The sequence below is a fragment of the Lepidothrix coronata genome, unplaced genomic scaffold, assembly GCF_001604755.1.
Source record: "Lepidothrix coronata isolate B3197 unplaced genomic scaffold, Lepidothrix_coronata-1.0 Scaffold4, whole genome shotgun sequence".
In the NCBI taxonomy this organism is placed as follows: domain Eukaryota; kingdom Metazoa; phylum Chordata; class Aves; order Passeriformes; family Pipridae; genus Lepidothrix; species Lepidothrix coronata.
The window spans coordinates 11,055,819-11,072,910 of record NW_016690184.1 but is presented as its reverse complement, the minus strand read 5'-3'; the positions used below and the strand labels follow the sequence as shown (position 1 = coordinate 11,072,910).

The 17,092-nt window shown below is 40.9% G+C and overlaps 3 protein-coding genes across 12 annotated transcripts in view; 2 read left to right on the top strand and 1 right to left on the bottom strand.

Moving 5' to 3' along the window:
* The window catches only part of MDN1 (midasin AAA ATPase 1), a 97,293-nt gene extending 89,487 nt beyond the window's left edge, over nt 1-7,806 (top strand). For both annotated transcript variants that reach the window (XM_017825703.1, XM_017825712.1), the window contains exons 95-102: nt 97-186; nt 1,086-1,201; nt 1,827-2,001; nt 2,316-2,389; nt 2,483-2,597; nt 3,506-3,569; nt 5,265-5,407; nt 6,779-7,806. In XM_017825703.1, the coding sequence (XP_017681192.1) occupies nt 97-186; nt 1,086-1,201; nt 1,827-2,001; nt 2,316-2,389; nt 2,483-2,597; nt 3,506-3,569; nt 5,265-5,407; nt 6,779-6,967 (966 nt within the window). In that variant the 3' untranslated portion in view covers nt 6,968-7,806. The remainder of the gene's footprint in view (nt 1-96; nt 187-1,085; nt 1,202-1,826; nt 2,002-2,315; nt 2,390-2,482; nt 2,598-3,505; nt 3,570-5,264; nt 5,408-6,778) is intronic.
* Nucleotides 7,807-7,876: 70 nt separating this feature from the next.
* Nucleotides 7,877-9,518, top strand: LYRM2 (LYR motif containing 2). 2 transcript variants are annotated; one of them, XM_017824529.1, is made up of 3 exons: nt 7,877-7,944; nt 8,137-8,277; nt 8,961-9,518. In XM_017824529.1, exons 1-3 carry the CDS (start codon nt 7,900-7,902, stop codon nt 9,039-9,041), a joined length of 267 nt encoding a protein of 88 aa, XP_017680018.1. In that variant the 5' UTR covers nt 7,877-7,899; the 3' UTR covers nt 9,042-9,518. The 2 variants fall into 2 exon arrangements, with proteins under 2 accessions (XP_017680018.1, XP_017680026.1); XM_017824537.1 differs by lacking the exon at nt 8,961-9,518 and adding an exon at nt 8,759-8,937 and having other exon boundaries at nt 7,886-7,944.
* A 1,920-nt stretch (nt 9,519-11,438) lies between these two features.
* ANKRD6 (ankyrin repeat domain 6) overlaps nt 11,439-17,092 on the bottom strand; it is a 103,491-nt gene continuing 97,837 nt past the window's right edge. For 7 of the 8 annotated variants that reach the window (XM_017824483.1, XM_017824465.1, XM_017824473.1 and 4 more), the window contains 2 exons: nt 15,033-15,375; nt 11,439-13,721 (listed from right to left, as the gene is read on the bottom strand). In XM_017824483.1, coding sequence (XP_017679972.1) covers nt 13,147-13,721; nt 15,033-15,375 — 918 coding nt within the window. In that variant the 3' untranslated portion in view covers nt 11,439-13,146. The remainder of the gene's footprint in view (nt 13,722-15,032; nt 15,376-17,092) is intronic. The other variant, XM_017824455.1, reaches the window with a different exon arrangement.

The following is a 17,092-nucleotide window of genomic DNA, read 5'->3' as shown; positions in this document are numbered from 1 at the left end:
CATTTATACTTTTTTTTATGGTTTGCTATATTTTGGGGGTCACCAGATGTGTAAACTTTGTTTTCTGTCTCATAAATCGCATAACTACACTTCTAGCACATTGTTAGAGATCCTGAAGAGCTAAGAAAGGAACTTGAAAGACAACTGGAAGCTTGGCAGACACAGCAGCCTGGTACTCCAGAGGAGGTTTGTGACCTCATTTTAATATAAACCTGTTATAAGAATCCTTTGTTGCATTATTTCATCTTGTTTTACTGCTAAAACATTGAGGAAGCCAAGCAGGCTGCAATCTAAATACTCAAAATCACATGATTTAGATGCTATTTTTGTTATTATGTTTAACTACTTCTGAAAAAAAATTACATAATTCTTAAAGCAGGATGATGTTTCCGATCTTGTTTTGAATGTGCTGTGTGCAGGAAGTTACTCTGTTGATAATGACTTCTAAGACTTGCATAGTTAAAAACATTTTTCTTAGTCCTGTCAAGTTCCTTCCATTTTGAGTTGTCACCTTCAGTTAAATGCTGGACACACCACTTCCACAAAATGATGATAAAGAGAAGCCATTTCCCTTCAATTGCAGTGGTGGAGTTTGACCCAACAGCAAAACCAGAATATTGTACTTGCTCTGACTAGTCCTAGTTTACATGAATTGTGAACCATATTTGGAATTACTTCTTGAATATAATTGCCAGTGTAGAGGCTCAAGAATTGTGCTGAATTTTAATTAATTTTAATTTCTGATGGTCAGTGAAGAACCTAGAGGACTTCACAGTTTGCCTTTCTGTAATACCAGCTATCAGCACCTGGCTGTTCCAAGATCATCTTGTATCAACAACAATGCCAGAGTTGCTTTGGGTACCCCTAGAGAAAAGATCATTGCATGTTGCAGCTTTGTAGCAGCCAGGAGCATCCTAAGTTGAATGCAAATTGTCATAGGAGACACCCTCACAGTTTTAGCTGGTAGCTCCCTGCTTACTGCCTTCCCCTCCTACACTGAGGCTTGTTTTCTTTTTTCAGACAGTACTTTCCAACTTTTTTGTTTTTTTCATAATTCACTTTTATTTCTTTGTGTAATGTTTTAGGAGAAGGAAGCAGCACAGTTGTGGCAGAGGTATTTAGTACTGACAGCTCCTCTATCACAGCAGCTTTGTGAACAGCTGCGACTCATACTGGAACCCACTCAGGCAGCCAAATTGAAGTAAGTTGGATCTTTCTGAGGCTTCCAGTTTCTTTAAACTCCTGGGTTTTGGCAGCTTTAACTTCTGTAAGACTGCAGCTTTGTTATTCTTGCTTTATAGTAATTATTCCTGATTGCAGCTGCATTTAATTTCCTTTTGTAAGGGAACACTAGGTTATTTTATGAAAAGCAAATATGATGTAGTAGTAGGCACCTATCCTGAGGGTACTGCCTCCTACTTTTTTTCTCCTGTGCAACAGGTGATCAAATCAACTTAACCATTTAAAGATAAGTCAAAGATTGTGTTAAATGTCAAAACATTTTATGTTGTTTTTAACATTAAGTAATCTTTTTTAAGAGATCTAGACTTGTTTCCAAGTGGAAGAATCTAAATTCAAAGCCTGCCTTCCACTTTAGGCACCTAGATATAAATTTCTTTTAAAAACACTGAATATCCATCTTACATTGAAAATGTGATATATTTTTGTCTATAACTAGATATGAATATTAAACTATTAATTTTGGGTTTGTGGTATTTTACAAAGAAAGCGTTACTTTGGTGTATATGGTGCATAGGCCAGGGATTTCCAGAATGAGATATTTGCTGATAATCCCTGTCCCCGTGTCTTTTTTTCTTAACTTTCAGAGGAGACTACAGAACTGGGAAGAGACTGAACATGCGCAAAGTGATCCCGTATATCGCCAGTCAGTTCCGAAAAGATAAGATCTGGCTGCGAAGGACCAAGCCCAGTAAACGACAGTACCAGATTTGCTTGGCTATTGATGATTCCTCTAGTATGATCGACAACCACTCTAAACAGGTAAAATGAAACCCCAGAAGAAGTATGAAGGAACTACCTTTTGTTGATGAGTATGTCAGCTGCTGACTTGTTTCATACTGGGTTGGTGGTTGCTGAAAAGTCTGACTGGTAATTCCAGAGCAGTAAGCTGATGCCCTCATGCAGAACTAGTGCAGTGACTGTCTCACATAACTGTAACAGGCAAAAAGATAGGCAGTCCCTTAATTTATTTTTCTAGATGACGGAAAACTAAATTCAGTAACATTCTTCATATTTAATACTGAGCTTTGAGTAAAACTTTGAATATCCTATTTTTGATGTAACTTTTTTAACAGCTTGCATATGAATCCTTGGCAGTTATTGGAAATGCACTGACTCTTCTAGAAGTGGGACAAATTGCTGTGTGTAGGTGAGTTTATTTGAAATACTGGGTTTTCTTCAAGACTTCAGAGCAGAATGTAAATACCAGTTTTGTGCTGTAATTTTTTCTTCTTTTCTAAAGCTTTGGAGAGAGCGTTCAGCTGCTGCACCCATTCCATGAGCAGTTCAGTGACCGGTCAGGGACACGGATATTGCGTCTTTGCAAGTTTCAGCAGAAGAAAACAAAAATAGCCCAGGTACACAAGAATGCCTCTAGGGCAACAGGTTTGCCAGTGTTTTCCCTACAAGGTATCAGCAGCTTCATGGTTTCATGATCACACTGTAATGTTTACCAGTTATTTATATTTGAGATAACAAAGAGATCCAATGGTCATAATTTTGTAACGGGAGGAGTGTTTTCTCTTTTAAGCATTCATCTTTCTCTGTGTTGGGTTTTAAACAGTATTTTGGGTACAAGCTATTGAGTACCCCAGCACCAAATACCATCAAAGTTTGTGGGACTTCAGAAAGTTTTCATGCCATGGATTCCACAGTAGTAGGAGGAGGAAGTTTGTCAGACTTGACTGATTCCTGAAGAAAATAACTTTCTATACTAATACTTTCCAGTGAGCTGCTAAGTTGTCTTCTTTTAGGAAGGTTTTTGCATTCTTACCTTTCCAAACTCAAATAAGATCTTCTGTTAATATTAAATGGAAACAGATAAGACCCAAATAGCTCAATGGCAGTCTTATAAACCAAAACTGGGAGGACTTGACTGTTGATTTTCTTAATTTTAATGGGGATTATGAAACTAGATACTTCTATTTCAAGTTGAAACCAAAGAAGTTCAAGCTAAAAATAGGATACATATTTTTAATTATTCCATTAATCACTTCAGCAATGTACTGTTTCAATGGCTTTGCTAGCATTGGAAAAAATTTAAATCCAGTTCCAAGGCTTCTCGGAAGATTCTTTAGTTCAAAAATACTTATTAAATTTGAAGCAGGAGTTAATATAAGAAAATGCCAAGGACTGTGTCTGTGTTGGATGGTCAGACTATCTTGGCATTTAAAATAAAGAAATATGTTCTTTAAAATTTTCTCATTATTAAGTTTATTATTTTTATTATGAGATAACTTAATCTTCTTATTTGTTTCCTCTGCAGTTTCTTGAATCGTCAGCAAATATGTTTGCTGCAGCACAGCAGTTGTCTCAAAATACTAATCCAGGTGAGCTTTTTTTTTGTTACTATGCTTGTTGCTGTGGCAGCAGAATGCTCACTACAGTCCCAAAGTAGGATCCTGCCAGGAAGGCTCCTAGCACTGAAACATGACTTGCATTAGGGCTTTGGGTTTTGCTTTGTCAAAAGGAATGTTTGGTTGAAATGCAGCTCAAAACCCAAGAGACACTTACTTCATATTTGTCAATAATTCACTAAAATTTTAAGACTTTTTAAAAAGGCACACATTACATGTCTCCCGTTACCTTATGTCTCCAGACTGTATTTAAGTCTTAGACACTCCCAGCTTAGAGCACTGTCCAGCTTCCTAGTGACCTTGACTCTCCAAACACTTCTGCTCTTGCTTGAGAGCTTGAGTTCTCTAAGTACCCAGAAGCACAGTGTTCTGAGGAGGGCATTTGCCTCCTACCTGCTGCAAGTCTAGGTCATGAGCTGCTTGAATTTCCTAGAAAAGCTGGAAGACTGCTTGTCTCACATCTGACTCACAGTTAGTCGAAGGAACTGCTTTGTGATAGTTAAAAGCTCGTCACAGAGGCACCTGCATTTTTTATAAGTTCTTGTTAATGTAATCCAAGAAATGGACAGTCAGGGATTTAAAATCCACTCGTTCGCCACAGGGTGGCCAGGCTGTACAAATATTCAGAGAGGGAGCAGCATCCAGTCCTTTTGACTTAGGCTGGGATGCAGCAGCAATCAGCTTGCTAGAACTGGGGAGCTGGCAAGAGAAAAGGCAGAAGAATCCATTACTCCTTTTTGTAAAAAGACAAAGCCTTGTCACATTTGGGGCCTGTCTGCAGAAGTGTGCTCTGCATCCTTCCGTAACCCTTGGGGCTTGCATTCTGGACTGTAATTACTGTGATTTCCCACATAATTAGAAGATGAAAGATACATAAGTTAGAATGTTCCTTTACAGGGATACATCTCTGAGTCGGGGGGCAACTTGGGTTAAATAATGTGTCTCCATAAGATTGCTGGTGCTGAGGAACCCAGCATCAGTGCTGTGTATGTTTCAGGAGGTTTACTTCAGACTGTCTCCTTTGGTCCCAGGGGCTCAATGCTCTACAGTGGTTGACTGCCTTGACTGTGCCTTTGAGGCTAATCTTCTTATTTACTTTCATCCAAAAATCACCCATTTTGGGCAGTCCAAGATTGTTCTCTGATGGAAGCCAAACCTGTTAAAACAGGGACAACAGGACAACGTTTCAAAAGCCCTGTCTTAGTCCAGGGTGAAATGCTAATACAGATGAACCCATAGGTACCTGCTTTGGGAGGAATAGGTTTGGGCTCCTATTTCATAGCAGCAGCAGGTGCTCTACTGAGCCTAGTGGCTGGACTCTTATGGTACAGCCAGTATTCAACCCTTGGACACTTAACAGGCATGAAAGACAAGACCATGACTGCATTTTCCATGCATTTCATCCTTGATTATATTACTGATGGATGGTGGATTCCCCTCCCTCCAGTATTCTCAATGGTGTCACCCAGTATGTTCTTTCTTGATCCACTGTTAACTGCAGCTAAGCAATTGTTTAAGTCACCAAATTCTATTTGATAAAGACTTAATTTCCTTAGGAATACTCCTTTTTCAATTATACCCATAGGGCAAACAAAAGAATAGGGGTTTTTTTGCCTTTTGAACAAGTTAAACTAACTTAGTTAAATTTGAAATGTCCTTTGTGCTCAGAAACAGCGCAGCTGCTTTTGATTGTATCTGATGGAAGAGGCCTTTTCTTGGAAGGCAAGGAACGAGTGACAGCAGCAGTTCAAGCAGCTCGGAATGCCAATATCTTTGTTATTTTCGTAGTGTTGGACAATCCTAATTCCAGGGTAAGTAAGGGAGCAAGGGAAAAGTATTCAACTGCAGTGAATGAGAATCCGATACAAATCTTCTTCCTGTCTTTTGTAGTGCCATACAGCTACCTTATCTTTTGTACAGGTTAAAGATATTTAGCCCAATTTCAGTTTTTCACATCTGTCAGATCTATGATTTCTTCCTACTGTGCTTCCTATCCTCTTTTGTACTTAAAAAAACCCTCAGCTTCCATGCCACAGAAAGGCTAAGTAAGAGCTTCCATCTTCAAATGTAATGGTTGTAGATCTTGGCCACCAGGGAAGTAGCTGGCAGGTTGATAGATTTGGAGTCTGAGAGATGCTTTGTTCCATCACAGTTCTGATTCAACTTGATAATTTCTGACAGCAGTCTCCATTTGACATGACAGCTGGAGCCAGTATGAGATTAAACATAGACAGAAAGGAGTATGTGAGAGTTATTTAGTGCCTGAATTGGAAAAGTTGAGTTCTGTATCTGGTAGTTGGGGGAAAAAAAACTGTTAGATATCCTGGCTGGGAAGCTGAAATACGTGGGAGCTTTTCAGGAAGACTCTGAGTGCAATAAGTGAGGAAACTTAAGCTTTACTTTGAATTATGTGGTGAAGACTAATTTTGTAGTTCACATTTTCTTCCTCTATTTTTTCATACAAAACTCATCTGCTATATTTATTGTTGAAAAACTAACAGATCCTTTGCTGACAAACTGTTCTGATGAAGCCTGGCTGTTCAGATACTGTTGCCCAATATCAAGCAAAAATTATGGGTGTTTTTCGTAAGCGTTTTTCCTAGGGAGAAAAAAGGTGTTTTTTCATAAGCTTCATTAATTTTCTGAGCTGCTACACTGAGCAACTAAGAAGTTACTTTACAAGAAGCACAGGTGGACTTTAATCTGATTTTTGTCTTTGTAGTATTTGTTGAAATATTATGAAGTAAGTTGCTAAAGAATCTTGTATTAGAGCACTGCACAAATACAAGTTGAACTCAGCCCTAAAGAGTTTAAAGACATGAGTGTCGGAAAGGCATCAAATATATAAAACTAAAGTGGTAACAGTAAACTCGACTCATAAAATGCTAAGGAAAGGCAATATTTACGGAACTTGGTATTGCAGAAACTTTAGCTTAGTCTCTTCTAGCCTGTAATTCATGGATTAAGGCACTTTTATCTAAAAGGGCAAAAGTATTTAACTGCTTTGTGTTCAGATTTGATCTGATTTACCATTGAACACTTACAGCTTTTAATCTTAGAAGTATTTTATTAACTTTTAATCTAATGGGAGAAATTATAAGTATTTGAAAAATAGGATAAATTATATCAGTGGCCATAAAAGATGCATGTCATTTAGCAGTAACATAAATACTTTTTTACAGGATTCCATTTTGGACATTAAAGTACCTATATTCAAAGGACCTGGAGAATTGCCTGAAATCAGATCTTACATGGAAGAATTCCCATTCCCATTCTACATGATCCTTAGAGATGTGAACGCACTTCCAGAAACTTTGAGTGATGCGCTCAGACAGTGGTTTGAACTGGTGACTGCCTCAGACTCTTTGTAGACAAAGTCAGGACCCGATTGCTGCTAAACTGCTGAAATACATGAAACGGTATTTCACTGGAGGGATCATAAAGTCCCTTCCTAAGTAGGATTAACCTGCAGGGAGCTGCCCTTGGACAGTCAGACTGCACAGAACTAAGTGGTTTAGATGCATTCTTCCATGTTTGTCAGAGGACAATTATGCAATGGCAAGACTGTCTCCTGCTATTCCTACAAATAATGTAAAACTTTCAACTTCTCTTGTAATAACTTATTACCTTAAAAAAAAAAGTATTTGTAATATTCACAGAGGTACAATTATTCCTGCCACTCTGCTGCCATAGGGAAGATGCTTCCGGGAAGGCCTTTCTGTGTTAGAACTTGAGGTGTCTGGCAAAAAAGCATTCTTTAGCTTCACCCATGTGGCTGTTGCCTCTGGGAAGGAGTAGAGGAGCAGGGAAGCAGGTGGTTTTAAACAACCAAAAAAATGAGTACTTCAATACTTGGAAGTACTCTGCGGTTTAACACATCCTATTTAATTATGGCAGATTTTTGTCTGATGATATCAACAGGGAGTTTTCTGAATGATGCCGTATGCTGATCTCCGCACTATCAGTTTACACTGTGAATTTGCCCCTCTGTCCGAGGCAGACATTGAGGATGTTTCATAAATCCAATGTCTTAGAGCACGGACGTGATTTTTTCATTGCAAAGGCTATGCATCTTGTATCGTCTGTACTAATTAAAAGAGGTACCACTCTTTTTAATTATTATGTCTGTTCTTTGAATTGATCAAAGCTGGAATGAATAAACCGAACTTCCCACAGGGAAGGAGCACCGCGCGCTCCCTCTCTGTGTGCGCGGAGGTGAAACCCCAGGAAATGGCGGCGGGTGGCCCCGCCCGCCGGGGGCGGGCCCGGCGGCCCCGTGGCGGGGCAGAGGCGGAGCCGCGTCATGGCAGCCGGGCGCGTTCCGCCGGGCGCCCTAAGCTTGAGGCAGGTACGGGCGGGCCGCTCGGGCAGGGGGCGGCGGGGCCTTGTCCCGCGGCGGGACGCGGGCAAGCTGCGCCTTTTAGAAAAGGCGACGGGGCCCTCTGTGTTTGCTTTAAATGTCCCTCGAAGCAAAGCCGCCGAGGGTGCGGCTCGCAGCAGTGTCCTGGGGCAGCGGGCAGACTTCCTCTCTTCTTCCCAGTTCCTGAGGCGGCAGCAGGTCCTTCAGTTGTACCGCAAGATCCTGCGGGCGATCCGGGAGGTCCCTGCTGAACAGGATCGCCGCTACTTAAAGGACTGGGCCAGGGAGGAATTCAAGAGAAATAAGGATGCTACAGAAGAGGTGAGGATCGGGAACCCGCAACCCTGACCGGCTGCCCTCGAGAATGGTCACTGCTATCCTGTCCTGCGTCTTGGGGGAGGGGGGTGTGTGTTTTGTAGGTGTCACTTCCAGACTGGTGAGAAGTCTCCTGTTACTATTTTCTCATTTGTAGAAGAAATAATCCATCATATCTATAAATATTATCCCCTCTGTTGGTGGTAGTAATGTTTCTCTTAATTTCTAATCTGGAATTAAAAAGCTAAAAAACAAATATTTTGCTTACTCAAACCACAGATCAGGCAAATTGTACTGAGTAATACGGTAACTAGCATAAACTTATTAATGGTTAAGCTTTTTTTTAAAAAAAAAAATCTTTCAACTATATTCAAGCAGAATACAATGAAATCAGATGGTTTGGGATATGAAACAAGTACAAAATGCAGAAACCTCCGCATTTCTTGTATGTCTCCAGTCCTCCTTTCTTGTTTTTTCCTTTTTCTAGCCAGGGCCCAAGGAATTTGTGGCTGAACTATGCAGACAAAGCCTTAGAGAACATATATAATGTTGGGAGAAACAGCCACCTGCTCTGTAAAAGCCCTGTCTCCATAATGCCCCACGCGCGCTTGTCACTACTGACATGCAGAGGTGGTAGACACAGAAGCAAAATGGTTCAAACCATTACAACACTCTATTTGGTTTTACAGGATGCAATCAGGATGATGATTACTCAAGGCAACATGCAACTGCAGGAACTTCAGAGAACACTTAAGCTGGCAAAATCCTGATACTGATTTTGTTGACAGTTGGACTTTCATCTGCTGCAAACAAGAATAGTGGTTTTTTTCCAGAATGTGGTTATAATGGCAGCTTTTGCTGGCAACCTGGTAAAGTTTGAAGGGGGAATCTACCACAGTGGGGATGTTGTTTGGTTTTTCCCCTTTCACTTCTTGGTTTGGTTACCTTCCTGTGTGGAAATCACTCAGACATAAGGAACCGAATGGATGATGTAGCATGAGCTGTGGGAAAAGCAGAAAGCACCAAAAATTACAACAGCAGTGTTACACCTGTGAAATAGAAAATAAATATGAACCAGATTTTTTTGTCTTATTTTTTACTGTGGCAAGTGTAGGTGGTAACATTCACAGTGCTAACAGCTCTCCGTGTACTGTGCCAAGGATTTTTACCAAAATTTATGATTAAAAAAGCATCTGGGATAAATAAATGGGCCCAGAACAAATAAATGTGACAAAACTTTGAAGAAAGTGTTTTGTATGTAGATACTGATTTTTCAGTAGTAGCTGAATAAAACTTAAAAGGGGAGGTGTTTATGTATGAAAATGAGAGATTTTAGCCCCAGAGATGGTTATTACCAAGTCAACATGAATTACCTTCAAGCTAGTATTTAAAAGCCAATATAAAGTAGAATTACAGCTAGAAAGTACTAACTGCAAATATTGTGGTTTGGTTTTCCAAATATTACGATACTGCAGTTTTGTTAGCTTGCAACTGTTCTGACTTTCTTTGAGCTGCAGTATATCTTTTATATCACATATATCACATAACTGGATGGATAGCAGCAGAGAGATACCTGACTATCCAGTACTGTGTGCAATTTAGGTTGTGGTTCTAAGACTTGCAGAACTCCTTCCTCTCGCACTTTGCTCTTTACAGTTCCCTTAGGGAGCCACCCCCCCATGCCAAGGTGGCTTTCTGCTGGGTTGGTGAGCTGGACAGCAAATCCAGTAAGCGCCATCATTGGCACAAGAGAAGGGACAGGATGCTACTCCAGGCTACAGGAGGGATGACAGGCCCCAGATGAGAGCAGGAAGTATGCTGCTTGCTGGAGCCAAACAAAGGCTCTTCAAAGTTGCTTTGCAAAAAGCTGCTGCTTAACAAGGAGGAATGCCTTTTTTTTTCTGATTATTTTTCTGAAAGTCAGTGTAGAATCCTTTCCTATGATGTTTATTTAGCTTTGCAGTAAAGAATGTGCCTCAAGCAACCAGTAAGGCTACTCACAGGTTTGGGTTTGTATAGACAGAAGCCTCTGAGTGTCAATCAGTCAGTGAAATATATGTATGTAAAAACATTTTGTTAAACATTTACATTCTGCTAACATTTTCTGGTAGGATACACTGGCAGTATTAGGGTGTTTGGGATTGATTTTTCATGTTAGTGGACAATGCTGCTTAAAAAGGAATTTTGACTAAACAAACTGTAGCCAATTTTGGCTGTTACCACAGGTAACCTTCCCTTTCCCTCCAGCCAGTGCTTGGATTTCTGCTCCTTAATTAGGAGGCTTTATGCTGCTGCCTCGTTTTGGAGCCCTGCACCTGCATTACTCCTGTGGCTCCCAGTTTTTATGTTTCTAGGTTGTGGGCACATAATCCAGGACTAGGATTGACAGGCAGTGCCTGGACAGCCGCTGACCTCATGAGTGACCCTGAGACTGGCTTGGTTGCTTAGAGCATGGTGCCAATAACACCAAGGCTGCGGGTTTGATCCCTGTATGGGCCACTCGCTTAAGGGCTGGACTCAATGATCCTTGTGGGTCCCTTCCAACAGAGAATACCCGCAAGTGCTGCTGCCTGTCATCTCCACTGCTCTGTGGGCTTGTTGAGGTAAAGTTGCCTGCCAGAAGTCTTTAGGAGTCCAACATAGTCTGTGAGGGTAAGTAAATTTACCAAGTATGTCCTGCAGAGGAAGACAGAGGTATTTTGTAAAGTCCAAGGAATTAGGATAAAATGCCTCCGTTTCTTTTACCATACACTCATGAGCTTCAGAGAACCTCTAATGTCAGTAACCTGCAGCCAGGTTGCTGTCTTAAATTACTTGGATTTACTTAAATTACTTGGACATATGACCTTAGTAGCGTGGTCTGTATGTGAAACGGATGAGCTGAAGCCATGGCCTCTCCCTTGTGCTTGGGCAAGCTCAGGAGTTTGTGTGATCAGCTGCACAACTCAGCCCTGCACCAGTAACTTCTGAAATGGTGGGTGCCTGCACCAGCTAAGAAACAGCACTCACTCCCTGCAGCCTCCCTCGGGAGAGATGGTAGGCTCTGTTCCCATGGTTTATAGCCACAAAAGCTTAGAAGTTGAAGTCCAATTTTCTGCTCCCTCTTCCAAGTGAAATGAGGGGATCCAATCAGTTTTCCCTGGCTAGAAAATGTTATGCCACAGACCTCTGAGCAACACTTACTTTAATTGCTTGGCAAAACATTAACTTTATCCAGATGATACAAAACTTCATTAGCATGCTTCTGCATTCCTACATAGCTTAAACAAAACTGTAAACATAAGAAAGTGTCTATATTAGACTACAGAAGTCAGAGCAACAAAACTAGTATTTCCATAGATGCAGATACATTTGTCTTGACAGTGCATTAATAGGAACTTTAAAAAATATTGTTATATGATACAACTTTCTTTATACATCTGCTAAGAAGACAAAAGCTTAATTACTAATTAGTCAGTGGTGTCTTCAATGCTGTATAAAGTATTTTGTACTGATTTTAGGGCTCCCCAGTACAAAACTATTTTTCTCCTTGGCAGTACCATACTGTGTTAGAAATCAGTTCAATCGTGATCTGGTAAGTAAACTTGCTTTCCTAACAGAATCTGATGGAGCCTTCTTAGAGGTATAAGGAGGAAACCCTAAAGGCAATGAGTTACAGTGCCTTTAGATCATTTGGAGTCTGTCAGCGTGGACAACATTGGTCAATATAATTTTGATTGTATAACAAAAGGCATAGATAAAAACTTGAAAATGCTGTTAAGTTCTGTTTTGTGGGACTTTGTCCTAAGACCTTCAAACTCACCAGGGCCTGGTCTCCTTTTTAGAGATAAAGGAAAAAAACGGAGGACTTATTCACAGGAACAAAGGTAGACAGTCCAGACAAAGTGTCTGGGAGAACATCCTGACTGCAGAAAAAGAAATATTGGAGTACAGGGAACCAAGCTTTCACTTCTTTAAATAAAAGACTTTTTCAAGCTTCTTCAACAGTTGAGAATTCAGCCATTTGCTGCTTGAAGGAAAAGAGATTTATATAAAACTTAAATCTAACAAGTAGACCATGGTTACAATAAAATATTTGCTATCCAGGCCTTAAACAAAACTTCTCTGTCAAATTACAGGAGTACAGCCCCAACAATTGTGTAACCACAAGGAGCTCTGCAACCAGGACACCATTTAAAAGATGATAAATCTGATTTAGCATTCATTCTAATAACGTAAAACCAAGAGTAAAGCAAAATGGCAGCCAAAGCCTATGTCCCTATTGGGATGAGTTGCCTTAGCATCTCCATCCATGGTTGCCTGCCCTTTTCCAGCTGGAAGCCTACATCTGTCACCTACCTGGGCTTGATTATAATTGGAGTGGGTTCTGTAGCTTTTCTTCATTGACTAGAGACAGGCCCTGGGGAGTATCTAAAATAGGATCAATAGCCCTTCATCACTAAGGAATTCTGTCAAAAGCTCTCAAACATCCTGGATTTATTTCAGTAATGGTATGACCACGTGTTTACATGTAGCATACAGTGGAACCCTCTAGCCACACGTGACCTATGCGGAAATAAGGGAATTCCCTTTTCAGAAAGCAGTTTTGGTTGCTAATGCATTTGTTTTCAAGCAGCATCTGGAAACCGAGAGTGCAATATTAACAGACTCTTGGAAATAACAAAGAAAGGATCTAATCTGCAGCATCTCATTGTTATCAGTATAGTCTGCATATGAATTCTCCTCAGTTATGGAGTTTCCAGAGTTATTTCTACTCCTGAAAAAGAGTGTTTTGTTTGGATGTAACAGGCACTACAAATATCTGTCAATATTCCAGATTCCCATACAGCAGGTTCCAAGATGAGTCCTGTTGCTTGACTGCCTGCTTGGCAGTTGCTAGCTGTCTTTCTGCACCTTAGTCCTTAATTTGCTGAGCTCCTCTTCTAAGCATTTAATGTGCTCCTTGAGTGCAGCTTTGTCCTGTTGCGCTCTCTGGTTTGCTTGGCACCGGGCTTCTTCTATCTTCCGCTCATACCACTTCTCCATCTGTGTGGAAACGGCCTCGAAGAAGTACTGTGTTATCTCCAGGGCCTGGGAGGTGTCTCTGAGGGGAGGGGCAGGTGGCTGTCCTGCAGGCAGGGGGCAGGGCTGCTGCTCCTGGCTCTGGTGTGCCCCGGCGTGGTGCAGAGCTTTGTGCCTTGACTGCCCGCTTTTGCTGGACTTTTTTGTCTGAGTTCCTTTGTCGATGAAGAATCCACTTTGTGGTTCAGTCTTTGCAGGTTCAGTCAATGGCTGCAAAGCAGCTTGAACCTTAACATGTCTTAATTTGGAGCCCAAAAGCTCAGAGGAGGGCAGCTCCTGCTGGAACCTTTGGAACGTGCTGGCACTTACAGCTTTGTCCTTTGGCCTGACATCTTGACCAGGGGCAGAAGAAGAAACTGGTCCACCAGCCATTGACTGTTGCTCTGTACCTACAGAATAAAATATAGATAATATGTTAAGAAAAGCTCTGGGCATTTATTTTAGCATTCAGAAGCCCTCGTTTGATGAATGATGCAGTACCATGCTGTGTACATTGTACAGGCTTACATTAGTTTAACACATCTTCACAGTCAGGCGATGTAATGAAGGGAAAAGCTGGCTCCAGCAGGGAGGTGCTGCACTGCGGCTGTGGGTCTACACACTGACCACTGTGAGGGTGGTGAGGCACTGGAACAGGTTGCCTGAAGAAGTTATGGATTCCCCATCCTCAGAAGCGTGCAAGGCCAGGTTGGATGGGGCTCTGAGCAACATGGTATAGTGAAAGGTGTCCCTGCCCATGACAGGGGGGTTGGAACTTTGGGGATCTTTAGGGTCCCTTCTGACTTAAAATTCTTATTATTCCATGACTTCATCAGAAGGGCGTGTAACAAAGGTCAGTCTAGATTTCCAAAATAGGTCTGCTGATATTTATGAACACTCTGCTTTTATAAAACTTGAAGTAATTATGAAAAGGTCTCACATTTTGATACTTTTGAACTGTTCAATGCAGAATAGCTCACACGCATGTACCACAAGATCTCCTATGTGCCTTTCTAATCTGATGGGGCATCCATGTCCATGTCTGTTCACTCTGCATTCTACTTGGCTGTGGAGACCTGGCCATTCTGCCCACATCTTTATTTTTTCTCAGAAGTTTCCAGAGCCAAGCACAGAGAGGTGGCTTAAATCGTATCTTCAGGTGGCCCTGATCCCTGAATGGGCTTCAAGGTTCTCAGCTATTTTTGTTCTTGCCAAATGAACTAATAATTAAACAGACTTCAGTTCAAGAGAAGAAGAAGAAGAGGTTTATCTATATACTTGCAGTTTGAATATTAACATGGGAAATGAGTATTTTAGGTTCACATCTCTGCCCTTATAGGTTCCAAGCATCTGAAAAGCACTAAATAACAATACACTTTTTTCAGTAGACTTTGGCTAATCTGCACAAGCCCACTTTCCTGACAGACAACAGGGTGGGGTGGCAGCATACCTGGAGAAGGTGGAGAAATTTCAGAAAACAGAGTTATTCATAGCACCTAAGGACTTGGCTTCAAAGACACCAGAAGTATCAGGAAGAGTCAGTAGAATTCCACCCAGCCATGTCTTAAAATGTTCCCACTGGGTGCCTTGAAAGCATATTCTAATCCCAAAACATCAGGCATATGGATGGGGGAAAGCACACAGCTAGAATTAATATATGAGATGTTAAAGCATCCCTCAGTTAATTAGCTTGCCCTTGAATGAATATGACATCTAAATACCTGGCATGGTTGTACCTGATGCACCATCTTGTTTAATGCAAAAGTGTTTCCCAAAGCTCTGTTCTGGCATCTGGACTCTGCTCCTTCCCCCATCTTCCAAGAGGCTATTTGGAAGCATGGTATAGGAATGCTGGTGGGAGCCCTCTGACTGCAGCACAGGCTGGTTGGCTTTACAGTCCTTGGCACTGTGGGGGTTGTTGTCAGTATCCAGGGTCTCAGTGAGAGACTCACAAGTGGACAAAGTTGATTTTGGTCTTGATGACCTCGAATCTCCAGAAAGCTTGAGCTCCAGATTCTGAATCTTCAACAAGCACCAAGTCTTCAGCTCATCGACCAAGGAAATCTATGAGAAAGAGACTGCAAATTAGACAATCCCATGATGAGATCCTACGGTTTCTGGGCTGCTGAGGATGTGTGGCAAGGACAAAGAGAAGCAAGCTGGGTATCTGGGCTTCAACTCCCTGTACAGATGTGCATGCTGTCACTGAAGATATTTAAAGGACTGCAAATCAGAAAAGGTGAAAAACTGCGCATTATCTAATGAAAGGCACCCTTCTTCCTCCAAGCTACCTCCTCTTAGATATGACTTCAAATGCAACTCTAAGTCCTCTGATCAGGGATGACTTGTTTAATCATACGGTCGATGATACTAAGTGCAAGGAACATCACACGTGGTCAAAGCTGACATTTTTTTAACAGTGAAATTTAAATTAGACACTTCTGGGACACAGCTTTATATCATTACCAACCTGTGCTTCTCTGTTCATTCAGTAATTAAGAAGAGTCCCACACTAAATGATAAATCACTAACAGCTTTCAGATTACAAAGGTGCTTAATAAGTGTCAGCTGCAGAGTCATTTAAATAATTTAAAAGAGGAGTAGCTCTTTCACCCTGTTGTTCATATGACATCATGAATTTAGGTCAAGCCTTTCTAGGCACATTTAGTCAATGTGTTTAGTAAAGGCCATTTCTGTTTTTCCAGCAGTTTCAATAAGACCCAACAGAGCAGGAACAGCTGATATCGCTTAATTCAGTGCACCTGATGTATCACTCCAGCATCTCATTTCTTAAATGGAGATTACAAGGAGATGGAGTATAAGCCTAGACTTTCAGCAGCCAATATAATACTTATGTCTCTTATAATGAAATAAAAACTAAAGCTGCCTTAGTTTGGTAAGTAGTTTTCTTTGGAGAACAGTGTTTTGTGGATGTTAGACCCAAGTATCTTAATCAGTAATTTATGCAAGGATTATCAGAGCTGCCAGTCTTTTAAAGCAGATTTGGAACAGTCTTACAAAAACTCATGACATTTTACTAGCACAAAGTGTATTTCCCAATTCTTGGAAGAATACTAATAATGAGAAAATGAACTGTATTTTAAATTTACCCTTGTGAGTAGAGAAACACAAATTTCTGAGCAGGTTTTAATGGTGAGTTTTTGTAGAGGCTAGAAGGACAAGAGCTGGATCAGCTGGATCTCTATGGGAGCAGTTATTCTTGTACTGCTGGTTAAACAAGCATACAAAAAGGATTTGCCTAATGGCACTAATACACAATTTGGAGATGGTGCCCTGTTACTAACATCAGAGGGAAGAACTGCAGCCTTTTAATACATGGGGGAAAAGAGATCAGAGAGAGAAGGGAGAGATTCCCAGGGCCCACAACCAAATGGATGAGAAGTAAAAGGAATGACATAGATCTTAGCCTTTGTTACCATTTGCAGATGTTCCTGCAGATGTCCTTTAATGAAACAAAAGCTAAAAACACAACTGCAGAAAATTTAGCAGTAGGAATTTCTGTAAAGCACTACGTTAGAAAAGCAGTATTTTGTTATGGATCCCACACTTGAGGCACACCAAATTAAATTACAACAGTGGGACTGGATTTCACATTCCTCATTTCTGATGCAAAAACTTTATAAATTTGGTTTAGAGATTAAGGTGGTGGATAGGAATAACTTGGTCTTTGAAGCTCTTTTCCCTGTTTAAACAGATGAGAAAAATCTCCGATATTCTCTCTGCCTACTGGAATGAAATTCTTGAGCTGAGCTAACAGGGA

Bases quoted from the DNA above. Each gene is read 5' to 3' on its own strand.
- LYRM2 (XM_017824529.1), top strand. From the start codon at position 7,900: ATGGCAGCCGGGCGCGTTCCGCCGGGCGCCCTAAGCTTGAGGCAG. The intron at 7,945-8,136 runs GTACGGGCGGGC...TCTTCTTCCCAG, and splicing joins GCGCCCTAAGCTTGAGGCAG to TTCCTGAGGCGGCAGCAGGT. The intron at 8,278-8,960 runs GTGAGGATCGGG...TTGGTTTTACAG, and splicing joins ATAAGGATGCTACAGAAGAG to GATGCAATCAGGATGATGAT.